Below are 24,229 nucleotides of genomic sequence, written 5' to 3'. Positions count from 1 at the left end.
GACTTTCGATCCGGAATGAACTCATTCCATTTTAAAAGAATTTCTATTGCATGTTTACATGAATCCGGAATTATCCGGAGTTACAACTCGATCCGGATCCAGTTCATTCCTATTTTCATTCCGGATCGAAGGTTTCATTCCGGATCGAAATTTAGTTTTAACCTCATGTAAACGCGTATTGAGTTTCATTCTGGAATGATATTGTGATTAATGACAAAGCACGCATGCACCATTCGTATTGTCTTCTGGGAAATTGAAGCTCGTAAGCAAATGAGGCGGCTAAATGGGCTATAATGAGTGCGAAAAAAGCAACAATTAGTTTCATGCAAGTATTAAGCTGTATTAACTCAGACACGAAGGAAAAGAAAAGGGTTGTTATAATCTTTAAGTTCGTTATCTTCAAAATTCAAACTTCCAGCGAAATGTCAATCCTTGTGTTGATTTCCCATGTAAACGTGGATTGAGATGACGTTTCGATTGGAATTGAAAGTCATTCCGGACTCATGTAAACACCCCTTATAGCTTAAAGGGTCATACATGCTATATTATGGTGCAGGAATGGTATATTTTTGTATTGAAAAACGCAGTTTTATACTTATACTTATATAAGTGCAATGAAATTATAATTAAAATCGAGGCGAACAATTTAAGCAACGCGTCCCGTTGAATGATTAAGTTCAATTTTTTGTTTAAAATAAGTATGATAAGAGTTTTGTTTACGTTGCATGCAGGTACGGTCGTGGTGAATCAGCACTTTAAACTGCTCAATAAAGTTGTAAAAAAAAATTAATGTATTAACTTTCATGTAAGATCTCCAGATGAGCAGGCTCATGTCATGTATGCATGTCATGAAATATCTAATTAAGTTTTGTTGAAATCTATAGTTTTCTATTAATTAAGACATTCATGTCTTAATAATATGCATGAAAAAATTTTGAATTCTGATTGGTTAAGAGCAGTGCAATTTATCGTAAACACCAGTGCAAAAAAGTGAAACACCGGTGCAGTTTTTTTCGAAAAATGTGCTCCCAATGCTTACTCAAACAAAGAAGTGATCTAAGAGCCAATCAAAATAATACATTTGAAAGGCTGGAAAGTTAAATTAATGTAAACAAAGCAATTACAATGGCTGGCTTAAGTTTATGAGACGGAGACTTTTGTGAGAACTCTCGAGCATGTGCAACCCTCGACCTCTTCAGTCTCGGGCTAAGACTGATCTGCTATCGAGCTCTCCAAAAACGTCTCCTCGGTTTGCACAAGCCTGTGCAAACACAATAAACATCATTTATTTCTTAAATGGCCGGGTTTCTCCTGCAATTTGGAAACCATGCATTCGAACTAGTGCAATTTGAAGTCTTTGAAAAACTCACTCGTGCATGTTTCCCAAATTGCGCTTGAAACCATGCTATTCCATATACTAATAATATACATGAAAAAATTTCTCAGTTCTGATTGGCTAATAGCAGTGCAATTTATCGTAAATACCAGTGCAAAAATGTGAAGCACAATGCAGCGCTAAAAATTTTTTACAGTGCAATTTGTTTTTGGAAACTGTGCTCCTGATTGCTTGTCGGACAAAGAAGTGATATAGGAGCCAATCATAATACAACGTTTCGAAAGCGGGAAAGTTAAATTATTGAAAACAAGGCAATAACAATGGCTGGCGTAAGTTTTAAGTAGATTTAATTTGGCGAAGGAGTTTGCAGTTCACCGTTAACAAAGTGTTTCTGAATAAAAATATGAACATGCACTGCTGAAAGTGGGGACCTTGTTCTAGCGATGTGTGTGGAAGCTATGGTGTTGCGAAAAGTAATATTTGACGGAATTTAAAAATATTAACCGGTCAATATTTATAACTTGCCGGCAGAATTGACAAATTTTTTCATGCATATTATTAATAAGTAATAGCATAGCTTCTCGTGCAATTTGGCAAAAACAAGCACTATTTACGAGACAAAATGCAGAATTATTTTTCGTCTGAAACAGAAGTTTGAGTTGTAATGTTACTCGTTCTGAGTCGTGGGTTGCTAGCAAAGTGATGCATGCAGTTATGAATATTTGTCAGCTAGCAAAATTACTTATCGATTTAGCTAAAAATAATTGTTGTTTTGGAATGACGTTATCAACACGTTGCAACTATAATATCGATATCAGGTATCTGGTAAGCATTATTTCTTGACCTCTATCAGGTAGACGGATGTTCGGTATTATATTCGGTATCCGGCAAAGTGGTATCTGGCACATCCCAAGCAAAATTTCACAAAACCTTGTTAGCTTGAACAACGTGAGTTATATTTTAACACTATGCGCTCTAACTGCTTTTTAGCTTTGTCATTTTTGTGCGCAATTTATTTCAAAAGTGCTTCGCCGTTGCAAAATTTTAAACCTAAAAAATTGTTATTTTTTAACAAGTCTGTTTCACTTAGTTTGGGCGTTGTTGCCTGCATCGATTTTTATTGAAATTGAAAAATGAACTATATCCGTTCATTTACTTCAAAAACACTTGGCTTCATTATTGCCAGTTCATCTCCTCTTATATTCTCTGTTAAGTGCTGAGTAGACATGGAGAGGTATGTAAATAGTGATTTCGGTTTTTAAAAGTTATTGGGAAAATTTACAATTGTTTGTTAAAAATAAAGAGTAACTGTTTTCTTGATAGTTTTTCACTTGCAGATTTAAAGGACATATTGCAAAAGACATCTGCAAGGAACAAACATTAGTCTTGCATGATACGCTTGTATTGAGAATCGGCATAATTTAATGTAATATGAACCATATAGGAATTTTATTTGAAAGATCATATCTTCAATCGGGATCCAGTTGAGTCACCTGAATTTTTCAGGTTCACGAGACAATTGCTTAAATTGTCCAGCAAAGTGCAAAGATCATATCTACATTTAATTTCAAACACCGCATTGCACAAAACATTCTTTCATGACATTCCTTTCACGAGAAAACATGAGCCCAACAAATTGACCTGCTCACCACTGTGTGACTTTATAGCTCATTTGGTCAGAGCACTGCACCGGCATACCGTTGAGTCACCTGAATTTTTCAGGTTCATGAGACAATTGCTTAAATTGTCCAGCAAAGTGCGAAGATCATATCTACATTTAATTTTAAATACCACATTGCACAAAACATTCTTAGTAATATCTTTGTTGTTCAAAAAAAAACTTTTTATGTACACATGTCCTTATTGTCGTATAATTTAATTCATCATATACGCCTGTGCTGAAAAATTTGCTCACACTTACACTTAATGGGTGTAACTTACGACTATTTCTCACAAACTTGTGACAATGCTTTTCTAGTTTCTCAAATACGTTGTGTAACATTCATCAAATTTCAATCTTCAATATGTTCACTATTAACTGAAAGCTTAATCTTGAAAAGATTTCTGAACTTTAGGAGAGGTCCAAAATTTGCTGTTAAATTTATGCAACGAATAATTGTTATCGTGTGGCAATGGCTTAAGTTTACTTTATTTAATGAGATTAGTTCAGAACAGTTCTTTCTTTACATGAATGACATATGCTTTCGTATAGCAATAAGTATTACAAATATGATACTCCAGTTCAAGTACATTATTTCATATATCAGTCAGACCAAAAACTTCTAAGTTGTTCATGTTTGCACTGGTAGTCCCAACCAAAAAAGTTGACAATGCCTGGCCATTAGCAATGCTAAATTCTCCATATCCGTTAGTCACACAGAAATTTGAAAAGCCACTGCTATTCATAAATAAAATACAGTAAGTTACTTCTGTTCCAAACCATGGCTCATAAGAACTATTCATCCCAAATCCCCAATCAGAGTTTGCATTAGAGTGTTTGGTTGGAGGTGTACCATTTGGATTTAAAAGATTAAAAGGAAAGGAACTTTCATCGTTGACAAAGTTGTTGTTGCAAACTATGCATAATGAGAAATAAAAACATGACGGTTGAAATAAATCTATACACAAAAGAAACACGATTTTTAGGGCCATTGAAATGCGATTTGATAATTTACGTATATAGCTCAGAATTTATCTTGAATGGTGCAAGCAAGACATAAATTTCTAGATCAATCGGAATACTCTATAAGCATACAGTGTAGCTACATCTAAAAGCAGGCTTCTAAGTCGTGACAAGATTTACCTTTGTTATAAAATTCATTTGTACAAGTAGCTAACAAAAAATTTAAATATCAAATGCAGTCAAACAAAAAATACATGCACTACACACAACTTTAAAAATAAAGCATTTAGCTGAACTAAGTCAAACAAAAGTCGTTCCCAGAAATGAAGGTTGTTTTGAAAAGAAAATCAATCATGAACAATATTCTTTACGGAATTCTTCAGAATAGGCCATCACGACACAGACAATATCGTGTAAGAAATATAAATCGCATTACATGCTTTAAAGGATATGTGTCAACCAAGATGCATTTTGCGCTTTTATTTATGTTTACAAACTTTAAATCGTTATTTTTTGAACTTGCAGTCCACAGAATTCAATTTCATCCCTATGTCGTTTTAATATGCAGAAAGTTGCAAACACATTGATTGAAAATGCTATTTTACACATATTTTTATCGTTTTTCTAAGTTGCATGAGCTAGAATAAAAAAATCCGCCATTTTATCGACCCACAAAATGGCCACTACTCTTGATCACTAATATGTATATTAGACTGGATAACGCATTTCTTGTGAAAACTGAAGCCGGAAAATCAATTACTTGCTTCTGGCTTTATGGGAGGTATCGGTCCCACTACTTCTGTATTACAAAATCAGAGCTTTTGCGTTTTTATTCCTGTTGCAAACTGCTGATTAAGGCAAAATTTTCATGAGATGTAGAGGAAAACAGGAGGAGGGCTTTATCCCTAAAGCTCTGTTTTCTGCCTTTGTAACGACTAAAAAATAAAATAGCAAGTTGTGTTGAAATTTAAAAGTTGAAAGTGACAAGAATAATGTCAGTTGTGCGAGGCGTTTTTAGAACATGAATGTTGATGAGATTTACACAAAGTGTTGCTAAATGTGTAAAGTTGTAGCAATCTTACATAAAGTCATTGCACATTAAATTATTTTTGGCTGTATTAGGACTCTGTAATATTTCTACATTTTTTAAGAAGTAGCAGCATCATATAATCTCCAGTTGGTTTCAAAACAATGCGGGTCGAGCTTGTACCATCTCAATTTTCTGCCATTATAAAGGCAAGAAGACAAACTTATTAAGATGAAATGTCTTTGCAGATCGTTCTTCCCCTTTCATAAAAATGTTTCTTAAATCAAAACTGTGTGAAACTAGTAAAAACGCAAAAACTGTAATTTTGTAATACAAAAGTATACTAAAGTGGGACCGATACCGCCCTTGAAGGTCATAAGCATGAGCCAACTTCCGTCTTCAATGTTCGTACTTTATTTTATACATGGATGCGTTGTCCAGAGTAATCTACATATCAGTGCGCTTTATTAACGCGTAATGCATCTTGGTTGACACACATTCTTTAGTCAAGTAAATACATGACGTATTTGTGGAAAGCTTTGGTAGAGAACATGGTGCGTACGGTAGGCTATACACAAAATTATGAACAAAGTGTGCATTACACTGAAAAGTACGTACCACAAAAAAAAACAACAAAATAATTGTTAAATTAAGCGTTAATCAACTCTCTCTATAAAGGAAAAAACCCACTCCAAAAAACATCATCTTGTAAACTCAAGATTTGAGTTATAAAAGCAAGAGACAAGATTAAAAGCAATATTTGGACTTTATTTCAAAGTCAATATCAAGCTAAGTGATTATTTACAAGCATGAGTGATCTTAAATAGTTTTTACAAGGAAATGACGTAAGCAATGTAAAGAAAGAAAGGCGATGAAAGGAGGTGTTACTGTATAGAATTACATCAATGGAATTAAGAAAAAATAGCAAGTTCTTTATAAGCCTTTATTCCAGAATTTAGCTGAGGCTTTTTGAAACGCATATAAATGGCCTCAAGGAAAAGCAAAACATTAGAATTGTTATGATGAAGACAGTTTAAAGTGTTAGTGTTATTAAGAATGAGATCATGGGTGGAAAAAGAATGCGTTGGATTTATGTCCTTAATTGTGTCATATAATTTGAAAATGTCAGTTATGTGTTGTGCGTCCTGGCAGTTTGTTAGATGGTCATGAATGGCGCTTTTGTTGGGGTCGGAGTTTGAGTGTTCATTAAGTCTAGTAAGAAGGGTTCTGTTAGTTTTACCTATGTATGACTTAAAACAGCCTGAACTTCGTCGTATTTTTGTGAGGATTATAGCAATTAGTAAGATATTTTAAACTGTAGCAGGATTGATTTAAAATAAATTATAGCTATTTAATTTTAAAGTCCAAGTACTTTCAGAAAAACACTATTGGCTTTAAGGTACTTAAAAATATAAATATATACCAATATGTGCTGCATTAATTTATTTTGTCTTACTCTAAATCCGCCACAGATTACAAATGACCAGTTACTCAGTTGCTCAAGTTTCATATTGAAATGCGTAATTTAACAGAAATTGTCATGAAGCGCTTGAAAATGTTCTATGCAGGTAATAACTGTTCTTAATGAACAAACAATATTGATATGAATTGTGTGAGATTGAGTAGTTTCGATTGTTAAAGCTGAATTTTAAAAAATCAAAATACAAACCAAACAGCTGATGTATATGAAATGATACTTTGTGTCATCTAATGCAGAAACAATTGTTTTATAAGCAACACCATCTTGTCATATTTGTTCTGCTTGATATAATAATTTGTGGAACCAAAAATGCAATTTATAGCTTAAATGACGTTCTTTTCGCATACACAAACAAAACCAAGCCAAAGTTAGTCATTTTCGTACCCGAAACCCAAGGACTTGAAGCGTATGTACCAAATATGTTGTAAAAACGGATTGTTAATTTTTTTTCCTTTCACAAAGTATAAATTACCAGTAAATATTTTTTAAAATATCGATAAATAAGATAGATTGTCAAATTTCGTATCGTTTATTTCACAATTTATGTTCCATTTTTTGGGTTTTAAAGTTTTTTAATTAAAATTGATTAAAAATTCTATTGAAGTGTTTTGTCCCATAAAATATTTAAATTAACAATAATCATTAATTTTTCCCGTTTTAAAAACATATATATTAGAAGCGTGTCTTGTATGTTTTGATAAACGATCAAAAATGTTAAGAGCCTTTACAAATGTAAGTTAATCCGTTACTATGCCCTTGATAACCGAGCACGAGATTTTAACTAAGAAATATTGAAAAGAAATATATAATACAGACTGAACACCTAAGGCGAGAAACAAAGCATTTTTTTATCCTCGTCTATGCCGTTTTGTACGTCGTAGATTGCATCTATAGACACTTGTATTATGGTAGTAAACTTAAAATACTTGTATAGAATGCTCTGTTTATTGTTACATTTTTCTAATCCCATCCTGAAAAGTCTATATTTCCGACGACAAACAATATTTGAAAGTAAAAGCTTTGCGCATATCAAATGATCGCAAGTATTTTGTATTTTCTGTTCATGGTTTGACCCGTATCATATATTTATATTGTAAAATTTTAAATCCACAGAAATAACATTTGCCTTTTGTTATATAGTTGAAAGTAAAATAAGTTGATTTGCTTAAATTTAAAGTGCTACTGAAGTGAAATTTTCATATTTCGTTTTTCGATACAAACGTTTTCTCTGTATTTTACTGATCATTTTGAGCTATCGTCCACTGAATTTAGTCGATGGGAACGCATCGAACTTTGCGTTCAAACATGGCATATTTGCTTGTTTTGATGCGAATTTGACTTTGAGTGCGTGACGTCATTTAAAGGACGGAAGTTCAATTTTAAAGCTCTTAGTATATAAAAATTATATACGAACAAGCATATTTCCAACTGGAATTTTACATATTTTATTACTTCTCTTCGCAAAAATTGCGTATATTTAGTGACAAATGAGCAACACGCATAGGTAAGCAACATTTACAATCGATTAGAGTTTTATAAACTTCTTGAATTAACTTATATTTCTCAATAAACTGGGTGCCGCATCCTTGACGAAGTCTGCGGTTTTAACACACACGCAATGTTATCAGAAACTAACTGTAACGCGCTTATTTCCAATCATCCAATGTATACTACTTTTATAAACTTCTGGATTAGACTTATCATTCTTATCATATGGGTGTCGCATCCTTGACGTAGTCTGTGGTTTTAAAACCCATGCAATATTATCACAACGCACATAATATAAGGAGAATAATTTTTTATTAAGTTAGTCAAAACGTAACGATACACCGCAAGTTAAAATATGGCGAGTAGGCAAAATTCTGCAAAAAATCGTCGAGGAGGACAATATTGTGTTGCTGGTTGGCCCAACGGAAAAAGTTGTACAAACAGTCAACACACAGAGGGTGTCTCAGTACATCGTTTCCCCATGAATGACAAGGAGAGGCTGAGTAAATGGACAAAATTTGTTAGGAGACATAGGCCAAAATTCGTTCCTCAGCAGTACTCTGTGCTATGTTCAATGCATTTCACAGATTCTGCATTCACCGTGAACGCAACAGTTGTAAAATCGCTAAACATGAGACGACAATTGCGCTCTGATGCTGTTCCAACCATAGACTCTGTAAAAGGCATTTCAATCCAAGGTGATAAGAGCAATCGCGACCGCAGAGTTGTAAGTACAAAATTATACAAGTTAAGTTACACAAGTTTTTCATTCAACATTAAATGGTTGGCATCCAAAGATGACCCACTTTTCTTGGCTTGGTACATATTGCAGGTAACTTGTAATTACTGTTCTCTATCTGCCAAGGCTTTTTTACTTGTTCCTAGTCAAGAAAAAAAAATTACATAGTAAATGGTTTGTTCTGTTTAGGCACGTACTGGCAGTACTTCATTTCAATGAAAACCTTCACAGACAGCCAAAAAAAACAAAAAATGGAACACCATATTATTCTGTGACATACCCAAAATTAAAATCAGGGGATGAAGTAGAAAGAACTGTTTCTTCAGCACCATCATATTGTAAGTTTAGCATGTATGCATTGGTACTCTTGACTTACACATCTAACCACTTGTCATTTTTCCAGACTATGTTAATGAAATCAAAAATGTCATGGTTCTTAGTTGTGAGGAATCCATGGACAACATATTTAAGAAGTATAAGGAAAAAGTCCCAGAAGCCTTAAACAAAACGTTCTCGGATCGAATTTCCAAAACTGAGGCAATCCAACGGCATTTGGATAGGAAACAACTATCTTCAACACCATTGTTTCCCACATGTAAGTTGTTCATGCTACCATGTATAATAGGTATGGCCAGTGCATTCTAAAAGTAAACACATTAAATTGTTATTTATAGATCAACAGCAAGATGTACTGCAAGCAAAAGGTTTAGACAAAGAAAAACAAGCTGCTTCAACAGGTCCTTCAGATCCAAAAACGCGCTTATGCAAAATTGTGGACAGCCAATGAAAGGACATCCAAAAAGTCATTGTCCTCAAGAATTACTTGACAAATATTCTTAGCAGGCCAACTTTAAAGTTAGTTATAAAATAATATACTATGCTACAAAAAATGTTTCCTACTTCTATCAGTTTCTTTCCTGTGCTGACTTATAGCCAGCATGTTCTTGGCCTAGGGGATTTCGTAATGGAAATCGTTTTCGGATGTCTGTGTAGATACATGCAGGTAATGGTCTAGAATTTTCCCAACCAAGGCATCCACACAGCCATCGAATGACCTAACGGTATGCAACTGCTCTCAAGTATCTATGAGAAATTCAAAATAGTAATTTCTATTTGATTATTTATTTTGACTTCACACAACAAAATTGTGAAGCATCACAGCACAATAATGAACCACATAAAGGTAAAAAGTAGAGATACATGGCAAGATATTAATCATTCGTTACAAAACAAAATTATAAATCAAAAATGTACTAACTCATTTTCATGTATTCTACGACGCTTGTATGACCTTCCGTCTTGGTCTCTTAGAAGTGAGCCAACATTCTTCAAGACTGTAGCATGTGTCATAATCGTGTACTCTTCGTGAAGAGTAACACAGCTAATTTTTTCAATACTACCATCGAATACCAGTTTATGTAAAGTAGGCCCAACCTCTTGACAACAACGGTATTCAATGGCATCTGTCAGCAGTTGAGTACGACACAAGCTACATGCACACCTTAAAAAAGTGGTTTGTTATCATATTTATGCACCACGACATAAGGACAAAATAACATGTTTAATTCATGGTTTAATTTCTTCTAGAGTTCTAATAACATTTATCAACTTACCACTTATCTAACTGAACGGTTCCTTCGAACCTCACTTCCAATGTTCGAGGTTCTAAGCCATCTGCGTCTTCTTCGACCGACACAAAATTCTCTCCGACTGCGTTCGCAAGAGGTTCATTTTCGTAAGGATTTACAACTGAATTAGCCCCAATTGTATCCTCATCGCCGGAATTCGAAAGTAAATTTTCATTTGCCATATCTGAGTTTTCAGTATCCGAACTGCGTTCGCTTTCACTGCTTGAAGAACTCATAGTTTATTGTGTATATGTGTTAAAAATCTAACAAAATACTAGTAAATCAATGCTCATACTTCGACTTCCGTCCTTTTAATTACGTCACATCCGTATAATATTTCAGTAGTAAAAATTCGCTCGCGTAACCCAACTTTGAGCAAAAATTTATTGATGATCCCGTGCTTCAATATGCATAAAAATTATACCAAAGTGATTGGGAAAGATAGAACTATTTGATTATAGAAAAAAATCGATACCCAAAATTTCACTTCAGTAACACTTTAAAGAATTAGGCAATTCTTTTCACAAATAAATCGCATTTGACAGTAAGGTAGTGTGGCCGAGTGGTCTAAGGCGCTGGTTTCAGGCACCAGTCATTAAAATGGCATGGGTTCGAATCCCATCACTGCCAGTCCCCTATTTTAGATTTTATGTTTCTTAATCAGCTTCCCAAAAATTTCCCAAAAAGTCTTTTCTAAAAACAAGAATAATCTTGATTAACATTACAATGAGCAAAGAAAACTCAACTTGAGCAAACGGATTTTCACATTTGTATATTTCAGAGATCTTTTTGTCCAAAAAAATTTATAACAAAGAAAGTCAGGGGATTACAAATGTATTGATATAAATGTTGGAAAAAGACCTGATTTCTATTTAAAAAAGTTACATTTAATTTTTTTACGTTTTACAAAGTACACATCTTCTGTAAACTTTTTTATTATTCCTAAAAAATATAGATTATCAAATTTCTTATCGTTTACTTCAAAATTGAAGTTCCATTTTTTGGGTTTTAAAGTTTTTTAATTAAAAATGATTAAAAATTCAATTGAATGTTCTTTTATCATAACATATTTAAATTAACAATAATCATTCATTTTTCCCCTTTTAAAAACATATATATTAGAAGCGTGTCTTGTATATTTTGATGAACGATCAAAAATGTTAAAAACCTTTACAAATGTAAGTTAATCCGTTAGTATGCCCTTGATAACCGAGCTCCAGATTTTAACTAAGACATATTGAAAAGAAATCTTTAGTACAGACTGAACCCCTAAGGCGAGAAACAAAGCATTTTTTTTATCCTCATCTATGCCGTTTTGTACGGGTTGGCTTTTCCTTTTCTAGTTTTCGTCAGTAAAAACTAAATCGTTTCAAATTATATCATCTGGATAGTTAACCTGTTTCCTAGTTCTTTTGCTTCGACTGACATTCATAAATTCTTTTTTGCTTCGTTTTACTCTAATGATGACTTTACATGTATGTTTACATTTAAAGTAAATTTACGCATTTTAGACCGTGCTCCATTACGGGAAATAATAGACTGGGAACAATACTTCTAAGGTAATACAAGCCCGCCATTTTTCTGGAAATGACGCAAGCCATATGATAAAAAAGATATTTTTTAACCTTGATAAGTGATTGATTGTCTTTAAAATGCTTTTATTTGTTTTGTTTTTTTTCACAAGATATCGCTGACATGATACGGGTAGCGTGGCCGAGTGGTCTAAGGCGCTGGTTTTAAGCACCAGTCATGAAAGTGGCATGGGTTCGAATCCCATCGCTACCAGCACGTCTTATTGTTTGGAATTTATTTAACAAATTTTTAGAAATTTACGCAAATGTGGAAATGAACATGAAATAATTAGTACGTCAATTCTTAATTTTTGTATATTAGGAACATCATATTTTAATTAATTTTTACGATTATTAACTGCCAGGACAACAGTTTATATGCTATATCAGAAGAATTTTTGTCGTGTAAACAGCTAACCATTACTATTTCGCTACAATTTAGATACCTTTTCATTTAATTCGTCCCGTGTTGTGGCGCATAGTTGTGACTGATTCCGTTGTAATTATTAGACATCATTGTTTTTCATAACCTATCGCTAGAGGAATAAACATGTAGCAATATACAAATAAGAAAATGCGACATCTTTCACAAACAACTAACTAAATTTGACAGGTAGAGACATTATGTGTAAACACCGGCAAAACTGCAGCGGACTTTTCACGTATCATGGTAAACCCAGTGAAAATGTTAGAGAAGCCTTTTTCCGGCGTAGTGTAAACGTAGTCGTAGATTACATCTATAGACACTTGTATTATGGTAGTAAAGTTAAAATACTTGTACAGAATGCTCTGTTTATTGTTACATTTTTCTAATCCCATCCTGAAAAGTCTATATTTCCGACGACAAACAATATTTGAAAGTAAAAGCTTTGCGCATTTCAAATGATCGCAAGTATTTTGTATTTTCTGTTCATGGTTTGACACGTATCATATATTTATATTGTAAAATTTTAAATCCACAGAAATAACATTTGCCTTTTGTAATATAGTTGAAAGTAAAATAAGTTGATTTGCTTCAATTTAAATAATTAGACAATTCTTTTCACAAAAAAAATCGCAGTTGACAGTAAGGTAGTGTGGCCGAGTGGTCTAAGGCACTGGTTTAAGGCACCAGTCATGAAAATGGCATGGGTTCGAATCCCATCACTGCCAATCCTCTATTTTAGATCTTACGTTTTTTAATCAGCTTCCCAAAAATATCCCAAAAAGCCTTTTCTAAAAACAAGAAAAATCTTGATTAACATTACAATGAGCAAAGAAAACTCAACTTGAGCAAACGGATTTAAACATTTGTATAGTTCAGAGATCTTTTTGTTGAAAAAAATTTATAACAAAGAAAGTCAGTGGCTTACTAATGTATTGATAAAAGTGTTGGAAATAGATCTGATTTGCATTTAAAAAAGTCACATTTAATTTTTTACGTTGTACAAGGTACATATGACCTGTAAACTTTTTTAATTGTTGATAAAAAAATAGATTAACGAATTTCTTATCGTTTATTTCGCAATTGACGTTTCATTTTTTGGGTTTTAAAGTTTTTTAATTAAAAGTGATTAAAAATACAATTGAAGCGTTTTTTAGCATAACATATTTAAATTAACAATAATAATTAATTTTTCCCCTTTTAAAAACATATATATTAGAATCGTGTCTTGTATATTTTGATGAACGATCAAAAATGTTAAGAACCTTTACAAATGTAAGTTAATCCGTTACTATGCCCTTGATAACCGAGCACGAGATTTTAATTAAGAAATATTGAAAAGAAATCTTTAGTACCAGACTGAACACCTAAGGTGAGAAACAGAGCATTTTTTTATCCTTGTCCTTACTGTTTTAAATGGGTTTGCTTTTTCTTTTCTAATTTTCGTCAGTAAAAACTAAATCGTTTCAAATTATATCATCAAGATAGTTAAACTGTTTCTTGGTTCTTTTGATTCTACTGACATTCATAAATGCTTTTTTGCTTCGTTTTACTCTAATGATGACTTTACATGTATGTTTACATTTGAAGTAAATTTACGTATTTTAGACCGTGCTCCAATACGGAAAATAATAGACTGGAAATAATATTTCTAAGGTAATAAAAGCCCGCCATTTGGCCGGAAATGATGATTGCCATATGATAAAAAAAATATTTTTTAACCTAGTTAAGTAATTGATTGTCTTTAAAATGCTTTTATTTGTTTTGCTTTTTTTTCACAAGATATCGCTGACATGATACGGGTAGCGTGGCCGAGTGGTCTAAGGCGCTGGTTTTAAGCACCAGTCATGAAAGTGGCATGGGTTCGAATCCCATCGCTACCAGCACGTCTTATTGTTTGGAATTTATTTAACAAATTTTTAAAAATTTACGCAAATGTGGAAATGAACATGAAATAATTAGTACGTCAATTCTTAATTTTTGTATATTAAGAACATCATATTTTAATTAATTTTTAGGATTGTTAACTGAAAGGACAAAAGTTTATATGCTATATTAGAAGAATTTTTGTCGTGTAAACAGCTAACCATTACTATTTCGCTACAATTTAGATACCTTTTCACTTTAATTCGTCGCGTGTTGTGGCGCATAGTTGTGACTGATTCCGTTGTAATTATTAAACATCATTGTTTTTCATAACCTATCGCGAGAGGAATAAATATCTAGCAATATACAAATAAGAAAATGCAACATCTTTCACAAACAACTAACTAAATTTGACAACTAGAGACATTATGTGTAAACACTGGCAAAACTGCAGCGGACATTTCACGTATCAGAGTAAACCCAGTCAAAATTTTAGAGAAAACGTTTTCCGGCGTAGTGTAATCGAAGTCGTAGATTGCATCTATAGACACTTGTATTATGGTAGTAAACTTAAAATACTTGTATAGAATGCTCTGTTTATTGTTACATTTTTCTAATCCCATCCTGAAAAGTCTATATTTCCGACGACAAACAATATTTGAAAGTGAAAGCTTTGCGCATTTCAAATGATCGCAAGTATTTTGTATTTTCCGTTCATGGTTTGACACGTATCATATATTTATATTGTAAAATTTTAAATCCACAGAAATAACATTTGCCTTTTGTAATATAGTTGAAATTAAAATAAGTTGATTTGCATAAATTTAAATAATTAGGCAATTCTTTTCCCAAGTAAATCGCAGTTGACAGTACGGTAGTGTGGCCGAGTGGTCTAAGGCGCTGGTTTTAGGCACCAGTCATGAAAATGGCATGGGTTCGAATCCCATCACTGCCAATCCTCTATTTTAGATCTTATGTTTTTTAATCAGCTTCCCAAAAACATTCAAAAAAGTCTTTTCTAAAAACAAGAACAATCTTGATTAACATTAAAATGAGCAAAGGAAACTCAACTTGAGCAAACGGATTTTAACATTTGTATAGTTCAGAGATCTTTTTGTCCAAAAAAATTTATAACAAAGAAATTCAGGGGCTTACTAATGTATTGATATAAGTGTTGGAAAAAGATCTGATTTCTATTTAAAAAGTTACATTTAGTTTTTTTACGTTGTACAAGACACATATGACCTGTAAACCTTTTTAATTTTTGATAAAAAAAAATAGATTATCAAATTTTTCATCGTTTATTTCACAATTGACGTTCCATTTTTTGGGTTATAAAGTTTTTTAATTAAAAGTGATTAAAAATTCAATTTAAGCGTTTTTTAGCATAACATATTTAAATTAACAATAATAATTAATTTTTCCCCTTTTAAAAACATATATATTAGAATCGTGTCTTGTATATTTTGATGAACGATCAAAAATGTTAAGAACCTTTACAAATGTAAGTTAATCTGTTACTTTGCCCTTGATAACCGAGCACGAGATTTTAATTAAGAAATATTGAAAAGAAATCTATAGTACCAGACTGAACACCTAAGGTGAGAAACATAGCATTTTTTTATCCTTGTCCTTACTGTTTTAAATGGGTTTGCTTTTTCTTTTCTAGTTTTCGTCAGTAAAAACTAAATCGTTTCAAATTATATCATCAAGATAGCTAAACTGTTTCTTGGTTCTTTTGCTTCTACTGACATTCAGAAATGCTTTTTTGCTTCGTTTTACTCTAATGATGACTTTACATGTATGTTTACATTTGAAGTAAATTTACGTATTTTAGACCGTGCTCCAATACGGAAAATAATAGACTGGAAATAATATTTCTAAGGTAATAAAAGCCCGCCATTTGGCCGGAAATGATGATTGCCATATGATAAAAAAAATATTTTTTAACCTTGTTAAGTAATTGATTGTCTTTAAAATGCTTTTATTTGTTTTGTTTTTTTTCACAAGATATCGCTGACATGATACGGGTAGCGTGGCCGAGTGGTCTAAGGCGCTGGTTTTAAGCACCAGTCATGAAAGTGGCATGGGTTCGAATCCCATCGCTACCAGCACGTCTTATTGTTTGGAATTTATTTAACAAATTTTTAAAAATTTACGCAAATGTGGAAATGAACATGAAATAATTAGTACGTCAATTCTTAATTTTTGTATATTAAGAACATCATATTTTAATTAAGTTTTAGGATTGTTAACTGAAAGGACAAAAGTCTATATGCTATATCAGAAGAATTTTTGTCGTGTAAACAGCTAACCATTAATATTTCGCTACAACTTAGATACCTTTTCCTTTAATTCGTCCCGTGTTGTGGCGCATAGTTGTGACTGATTCCGTTGTAATTATTAAACATCATTGTTTTTCATAACCTATCGCGAGAGGAATAAATATCTAGCAATATACAAATAAGAAAATGCAACATCTTTCACAAACAACTAACTAAATTTGACAGCTAGAGACATTATGTGTAAACAACGGCAAAACTGCAGCGGACTTTTCACGTATCATGGTAAACCCAGTCAAAATTTTAGAGCAGCCGTTTTCCGGCGTAGTGTAAACGTAGTCGTAGATTGCATCTATAGACACTTGTATTATGGTAGTAAACTTAAAATACTTGTATAGAATGCTCTGTTTATTGTTACATTTTTCTAATCCCATCCTGAAAAGTCTATATTTCCGACGACAAACAATATTTGAAAGTGAAAGCTTTGCGCATTTCAAATGATCGCAAGTATTTTGTATTTTCCGTTCATGGTTTGACACGTATCATATATTTATATTGGAAAATTTTAAATCCACAGAAATAACATTTGCCTTTTGTAATATAGTTGAAATTAAAATAAGTTGATTTGCATAAATTTAAATAATTAGGCAATTCTTTTCCCAAATAAATCGCAGTTGACAGTAAGGTAGTGTGGCCGAGTGGTCTAAGGCGCTGGTTTAAGGCACCAGTCATGAAAATGGCATGGGTTCGAATCCCATCACTGCCAATCCTATAGTATAGATCTTATGTTTTTTAATCAGCTTCCCAAAAATATTCCAAAAAGTCTTTTCTAAAAACAAGAACAATCTTGATTAACATTAAAATGAGCAAAGGAAACTCAACTTGAGCAAACGGATTTTAACGTTTGTATAGTTCAGAAATCTTTTTGTCCAAAAAAATTTATAACAAAGATAGTCAGGGGCTTACTAATGTATTGATATAAGTGTTGGAAAAAGATCTGATTTCTATTTAAAAAAGTTACATTTAATTTTTTTACGTTGTACAAGACACATATGACCTGTAAACCTTTTTAATTTTTGATAAAAAAAATAGATTATCAAATTTTTCATCGTTTATTTCACAATTGACGTTCCATTTTTTGGGTTATAAAGTTTTTTAATTAAAAGTGATTAAAAATTCAATTTAAGCGTTTTTTAGCATAACATATTTAAATTAACAATAATAATTAATTTTTCCCCTTTTAAAAACATATATATTAGAATCGTGTCTTGTATATTTTGATGAACGATCAAAAATGTTAAGAACCTTTACAAATGTAAGTTAATCCGTTACTATGCCCTTGATAACCGAGCACGAGATTTTAATTAAGAAATATTGAAAAGAAATCTTTAGTACCAGACTGAACACCTAAGGTGAGAAACAGAGCATTTTTTTATCCTTGTCCTTACTGTTTTAAATGGGTTTGCTTTTTCTTTTCTAATTTTCGTCAGTAAAAACTAAATCGTTTCAAATTATATCAACAAGATAGTTAAACTGTTTCTTGGTTCTTTTGCTTCTACTGACATTCAGAAATGCTTTTTTGCTTCGTTTTACTCTAATGATGACTTTACATGTATGTTTACATTTGAAGTAAATTTACGTATTTTAGACCGTGCTCCAATACGGAAAATAATAGACTGGAAATAATATTTCTAAGGTAATAAAAGCCCGCCATTTGGCCGGAAATGATGATTGCCATATGATAAAAAAAATATTTTTTAACCTTGTTAAGTAATTGATTGTCTTTAAAATGCTTTTATTTGTTCTGTTTTTTTTCACAATATATCGCTGACATGATACGGGTAGCGTGGCCGAGTGGTCTAAGGCAGGTGTCTCCAAACTACGGCCCGCGGGCCAGATGCGGCCCGTTGGGACTCTCAATCCGGCCCGCAGAGACACTTAAGAAGCCAATTTCACCACTCACATTGAGAAAACTGAAGAGACTAATTGTGATTTTGTTATGATATTACACTTGGTTGAAATTTAACCTTTAAATTTTGAATAAATATTTTCTTAGCTAATGAAGCTTGTGTGATGTGCTTCGTTTTGCGCATTTACTATACGTGACAAGTTTTTTTAAAATAGATATGTTTCGACATCTCATGATGCCATCTTCAGTATAAGTGAAATAATAAATGATACAAGGTTTATATAAAAGTAATATGATACATAAATTACAACAATAAAAAGGAATTAAGATAAAATTAAGGGGGAGCGTCCGAGCGTATTATAAACTAAACATTGTATTGAATTTAAAACTTGAACATTGAGGTCAGGTTTAGTTTTGTTGATGTGGAGTCTTTTAATTTTAAGGAGAATGAGGTGTCGGTAGTGTCGATGATTTTGAGGCAAGGGGGTGAATAGTTGGTTTTACATGAGTGAGATTTAACAAGGTGTCGGTAGATATGAGAGTTTTTGTCTGTTGTGGTATGTTCCTTGATTCTGGTGGATAAATGGCGCGAAGAGTCGCAAATGTATCTTCTGTTCCTTTTTATTGTTGTCATTTATGTATCATATTACTTTTATATAAGCCTTATATCATTTATTATTTCACTTATACTGAGGATGGCATCATGAGATGTCGAAACATGTCTATTTAAAAAAGTACTTCGTTTTATTAAAATATTCGCTCTTTGACCAGCGATATACGGTTCGTCGGCCCTCAACATGCTGGATGAAAGTTCATGTGGCCCTCTGGCTGTAAAGTTTGGAGACCCTGGTCTAGGCGCTGGCATGGGTTCGAATCCCATCGCTACCAGCACGTCTTATTGTTTGGAATTTATTTAACAAATTTTTAAAAATTTACGCAAATGTGGAAATGAACATGAAATAATTAGTACGTCAATTCTTAATTTTTGTATATTAAGAACATCATATTTTAATTAATTTTACGATTGTTAACTGAAAGGACAAAAGTTTATATGCTATATCAGAAGAATTTTTGTCGTAAACAGCTAACCATTAATATTTCGCTACAATTTAGATACCTTTTCCTTTATTTCGTCCCGTGTTGTGGCGCATAGTTGTGACTGATTCCGTTGTAATTATTAAACATCATTGTTTTCATAACCTATCGCGAGAGGAATAAATATCTAGCAATATACAAATAAGAAAATGCAACATCTTTCACAAACAACTAACTAAATTTGACAGCTAGAGACATTATGTGTAAAAAACGGCAAAACTGCAGCGGACTTTTCACGTATCAGGGTAAACCCAGTCAAAATTTTAGAGCAGTCGTTTTCCGGCGTAGTGTAAACGTAGTCGTTGATTGCATCTACAGACACTTGTTTTATGGTAGTAAACTTAAAATACTTGTATAGAATGCTCTGTTTATTGTTACATTTTTCTAATCCCATCCTGAAAAGTCTATAATTCCGACGACAAACAATATTTGAAAGTGAAAGCTTTGCGCATTTCAAATGATCGCAAGTATTTTGTATTTTCCGTTCATGGTTTGACACGTATCATATATTTATATTGGAAAATTTTAAATCCACAGAAATAACATTTGCCTTTTGTAAAATAGTTGAAATTAAAATAAGTTGATTTGCATAAATTTAAATAATTAGGCAATTCTTTTCCCAAATAAATCGCAGTTGACAGTAAGGTAGTGTGGCCGAGTGGTCTAAGGCGCTGGTTTTAGGCACCAGTCATGAAAATGGCATGGGTTCGAATCCCATCACTGCCAATCCTCTAATTTAGATCTTATGTTTTTTAATCAGCTTCCCAAAAATATTCCAAAAAGTCTTTTCTAAAAACAAGAACAATCTTGATTAACATTAAAATGAGCAAAGGAAACTCAACTTGAGCAAACGGATTTTAACATTTGTATAGTTCAGAGATCTTTTTGTCCAAAAAAATTTATAACAAAGATAGTCAGGGGCTTACTAATGTATTGATATAAGTGTTGGAAAAAGATCTGATTTCTATTTAAAAAAGTTACATTTAATTTTTTTACGTTGTACAAGACACATATGACCTGTAAACCTTTTTAATTTTTGATAAAAAAAATAGATTATCAAATTTTTCATCGTTTATTTCACAATTGACGTTCCATTTTTTGGGTTATAAAGTTTTTTAATTAAAAGTGATTAAAAATTCAATTTAAGCGTTTTTTAGCATAACATATTTAAATTAACAATAATAATTAATTTTTCCCCTTTTAAAAACATATATATTAGAATCGTGTCTTGTATATTTTGATGAACGATCAAAAATGTTAAGAACCTTTACAAATGTAAGTTAATCCGTTACTATGCCCTTGATAACCGAGCACGAGATTTTAATTAAGAAATATTGAAAAGAAATCTATAGTACCAGAGTGAACACCTAAGGTGAGAAACAGAGCATTTTTTTATCCTTGTCCTTACTGTTTTAAATGGGTTTGCTTTTTCTTTTCTAATTTTCGTCAGTAAAAACTAAATCGTTTCAAATTATATCAACAAGATAGTTAAACTGTTTCTTGGTTCTTTTGCTTCTACTGACATTCAGAAATGCTTTTTTGCTTCGTTTTACTCTAATGATGACTTTACATGTATGTTTACATTTGAAGTAAATTTACGTATTTTAGACCGTGCTCCAATACGGAAAATAATAGACTGGAAATAATATTTCTAAGGTAATAAAGCCCGCCATTTGGCCGGAAATGATGATTGCCATATGATAAAAAAATATTTTTAACCTTGTTAAGTAATTGATTGTCTTTAAAATGCTTTTATTTGTTCTGTTTTTTTTCACAATATATCGCTGACATGATACGGGTAGCGTGGCCGAGTGGTCTAAGGCAGGGGTCTCCAAACTACGGCCCGCGGGCCAGATGCGGCCCGTTGGGACTCTCAATCCGGCCTGCAGAGACACTTAAGAAGCCAATTTCACCACTCACATTGAGAAAACTGAAGAGACTAATTGTGATTTTGTTATGATATTACACTTTGTTGAAATTTAACCTTTAAATTTTGAATAAATATTTTCTTAGCTAATGAAGCTTGTGTGATGTGCTTCGTTTTGCGCATTTAATATACGTGACAAGTTTTTTTAAAATAGATATGTTTCGACATCTCATGATGCCATCTTCAGTATAAGTGAAATAATAAATGATACAAGGTTTATATAAAAGTAATATGATACATAAATTACAACAATAAAAAGGAATTAAGATAAAATTAAGGGGGAGCGTCCGAGCGTATTATAAACTAAACATTGTATTGAATTTAAAAACTTGAACATTGAGGTCAGGTTTAGTTTTGTTGATGTGGAGTGCTTCTTTTAATTTTAAGGGAGAATGAGGTGTCGGTAGTGTCGATGATTTTGAGGCAAGGGGGTGAATAGTTGGTTTTACATGAGTGAGATTTAACAAGGTGTCGGTAGATATGAGAGTTTTTGTCTGTTGTGGTATGTTCCTTGATTCTGGTGGATAAATGGCGCGAAGAGTCGCAAATGTATCTTCTGTTCCTTTTTATTGTTGTCATTTATGTATCATATTACTTTTATATAAGCCTTATATCATTTATTATTTCACTTATACTGAGGATGGCATCATGAGATGTCGAAACATGTCTATTTAAAAAAGTACTTCGTTTTATTAAAATATTCGCTCTTTGACCAGCGATATACGGTTCGTCGGCCCTCAACATGCTGGATGAAAGTTCATGTGGCCCTCTGGCTGTAAAGTTTGGAGACCCCTGGTCTAAGGCGCTGGCATGGGTTCGAATCCCATCGCTACCAGCACGTCTTATTGTTTGGAATTTATTTAACAAATTTTTAAAAATTTACGCAAATGTGGAAATGAACATGAAATAATTAGTACGTCAATTCTTAATTTTTGTATATTAAGAACATCATATTTTAATTAATTTTACGATTGTTAACTGAAAGGACAAAAGTTTATATGCTATATCAGAAGAATTTTTGTCGTGTAAACAGCTAACCATTAATATTTCGCTACAATTTAGATACCTTTTCCTTTATTTCGTCCCGTGTTGTGGCGCATAGTTGTGACTGATTCCGTTGTAATTATTAAACATCATTGTTTTTCATAACCTATCGCGAGAGGAATAAATATCTAGCAATATACAAATAAGAAAATGCAACATCTTTCACAAACAACTAACTAAATTTGACAGCTAGAGACATATGTGTAAACAACGGCAAAACTGCAGCGGACTTTTCACGTATCAGGGTAAACCCAGTCAAAATTTTAGAGCAGTCGTTTTCCGGCGTAGTGTAAACGTAGTCGTTGATTGCATCTACAGACACTTGTTTTATGGTAGTAAACTTAAAATACTTGTATAGAATGCTCTGTTTATTGTTACATTTTTCTAATCCCATCCTGAAAAGTCTATAATTCCGACGACAAACAATATTTGAAAGTGAAAGCTTTGCGCATTTCAAATGATCGCAAGTATTTTGTATTTTCCGTTCATGGTTTGACACGTATCATATATTTATATTGGAAAATTTTAAATCCACAGAAATAACATTTGCCTTTTGTAAAATAGTTGAAATTAAAATAAGTTGATTTGCATAAATTTAAATAATTAGGCAATTCTTTTCCAAATAAATCGCAGTTGACAGTAAGGTAGTGTGGCCGAGTGGTCTAAGGCGCTGGTTTAAGGCACCAGTCATGAAAATGGCATGGGTTCGAATCCCATCACTGCCAATCCTCTAATTTAGATCTTATGTTTTTTAATCAGCTTCCCAAAAATATTCCAAAAAGTCTTTTCTAAAAACAAGAACAATCTTGATTAACATTAAAATGAGCAAAGGAAACTCAACTTGAGCAAACGGATTTTAACATTTGTATAGTTCAGAGATCTTTTTGTCCAAAAAAATTTATAACAAAGAAATTCAGGGGCTTACTAATGTATTGATATAAGTGTTGGAAAAAGATCTGATTTCTATTTAAAAAAGTTACATTTAATTTTTTTACGTTGTACAAGACACATATGACCTGTAAACCTTTTTAATTTTTGATAAAAAAAATAGATTATCAAATTTTTCATCGTTTATTTCACAATTGACGTTCCATTTTTTGGGTTATAAAGTTTTTTAATTAAAAGTGATTAAAAATTCAATTTGAGCGTTTTTTAGCATAACATATTTAAATTAACAATAATAACTAATTTTTCCCCTTTTAAAAACATATATATTAGAATCGTGTCTTGTATATTTTGATTAACGATCAAAAATGTTAAGAACCTTTACCAATGTAAGTTAATCCGTTACTATGCCCTTGATAACCGAGCACGAGATTTTAACAAAGAAATATTGAAAAGAAATCTTTAGTACAGACTGAACACCTAAGGTGAGAAACAAAGCATTTTATTTATCCTCGTCTATGCCGTTTTGTACGGGTTGATTTTTCCTTTTCTAGTTTTCGTCAGTAAAAACTAAATCGTTTCAAATTATATCATCTGGATAGTTAACCTGTTTTTTAGTTCTTTTGCTTCGGCTGACATTAATAAGTGGTTTTTTGTTTCGTCTTTCTTTTATGATGACTTTACATGTATGTTTACATCTGAAGTAAATTTACGCGTTTTAGACCGTGCCCCAATACGGAAAATAATAGACTGGAAATAATATTTCTAAGGTAATAAAAGCCCGCCGTTTTGCCGGAAATGATGTTTACCATATGATAAATTAGATATTTTTTAACCTTGTTAAGTGATTGATTGTTAGTAAAATGCTTTTATTTGTTTTGTTTTTTGCTACAAGTTATTGTAGG

The 24,229-nt window shown here is 32.3% G+C and overlaps 1 protein-coding gene, 1 long non-coding RNA gene and 9 other non-coding genes across 11 annotated transcripts; 9 read left to right on the top strand and 2 right to left on the bottom strand.

The window, feature by feature from the left end:
- Window positions 1-8,002: 8,002 nt before the first annotated feature.
- On the bottom strand, window positions 8,003-9,055 carry LOC124458287. Its single transcript, XR_006953120.1, has 2 exons — window positions 8,974-9,055; window positions 8,003-8,835 (listed from the first exon to the last, which is right to left on the bottom strand). It is a non-coding gene; the product is annotated as an uncharacterized LOC124458287 (long non-coding RNA).
- Window positions 9,050-10,749, bottom strand: LOC124458286. Its single transcript, XM_047008332.1, has 3 exons — window positions 10,307-10,749; window positions 9,952-10,194; window positions 9,050-9,334 (listed from the first exon to the last, which is right to left on the bottom strand). Exons 1-3 carry the CDS (start codon window positions 10,555-10,557, stop codon window positions 9,298-9,300), a joined length of 531 nt encoding a protein of 176 aa, XP_046864288.1. The 5' UTR covers window positions 10,558-10,749; the 3' UTR covers window positions 9,050-9,297.
- Window positions 10,750-10,869: 120 nt separating this feature from the next.
- On the top strand, window positions 10,870-10,951 carry Trnal-cag. The gene has a single exon. It is a non-coding gene; the product is annotated as a tRNA-Leu (tRNA).
- A 1,073-nt stretch (window positions 10,952-12,024) lies between these two features.
- Trnal-uaa lies at window positions 12,025-12,106 on the top strand. Its single transcript has one exon. It is a non-coding gene; the product is annotated as a tRNA-Leu (tRNA).
- An 856-nt stretch (window positions 12,107-12,962) lies between these two features.
- Window positions 12,963-13,044, top strand: Trnal-aag. Its single transcript has one exon. It is a non-coding gene; the product is annotated as a tRNA-Leu (tRNA).
- A 1,073-nt stretch (window positions 13,045-14,117) lies between these two features.
- Window positions 14,118-14,199, top strand: Trnal-uaa. Its single transcript has one exon. It is a non-coding gene; the product is annotated as a tRNA-Leu (tRNA).
- Window positions 14,200-15,055: 856 nt separating this feature from the next.
- Trnal-uag lies at window positions 15,056-15,137 on the top strand. The gene has a single exon. It is a non-coding gene; the product is annotated as a tRNA-Leu (tRNA).
- Window positions 15,138-16,211: 1,074 nt separating this feature from the next.
- Window positions 16,212-16,293, top strand: Trnal-uaa. Its single transcript has one exon. It is a non-coding gene; the product is annotated as a tRNA-Leu (tRNA).
- An 855-nt stretch (window positions 16,294-17,148) lies between these two features.
- Trnal-aag lies at window positions 17,149-17,230 on the top strand. Its single transcript has one exon. It is a non-coding gene; the product is annotated as a tRNA-Leu (tRNA).
- Window positions 17,231-20,112: 2,882 nt separating this feature from the next.
- Window positions 20,113-20,194, top strand: Trnal-uag. The gene has a single exon. It is a non-coding gene; the product is annotated as a tRNA-Leu (tRNA).
- A 2,888-nt stretch (window positions 20,195-23,082) lies between these two features.
- Trnal-aag lies at window positions 23,083-23,164 on the top strand. The gene has a single exon. It is a non-coding gene; the product is annotated as a tRNA-Leu (tRNA).
- The last annotated feature ends 1,065 nt before the right edge of the window (window positions 23,165-24,229 follow it).

The sequence above is a fragment of the Xenia sp. Carnegie-2017 genome, unplaced genomic scaffold (genome assembly GCF_021976095.1).
Source record: "Xenia sp. Carnegie-2017 unplaced genomic scaffold, XeniaSp_v1 HiC_scaffold_6, whole genome shotgun sequence".
In the NCBI taxonomy this organism is placed as follows: domain Eukaryota; kingdom Metazoa; phylum Cnidaria; class Anthozoa; order Malacalcyonacea; family Xeniidae; genus Xenia; species Xenia sp. Carnegie-2017.
Note: the sequence above shows the minus strand (reverse complement) of the source record. Positions and strands in the feature narration are given on the sequence as shown.

Bases quoted from the DNA above. Each gene is read 5' to 3' on its own strand.
- LOC124458286 (XM_047008332.1), bottom strand. From the start codon at position 10,557: ATGAGTTCTTCAAGCAGTGAAAGCGAACGCAGTTCGGATACTGAAAAC. The intron at 10,195-10,306 runs GTAAGTTGATAA...CACTTTTTTAAG, and splicing joins ACCGTTCAGTTAGATAAGTG to GTGTGCATGTAGCTTGTGTC. The intron at 9,335-9,951 runs GTTAGTACATTT...GTTTACTTTTAG, and splicing joins CGTAGAATACATGAAAATGA to AATGCACTGGCCATACCTAT.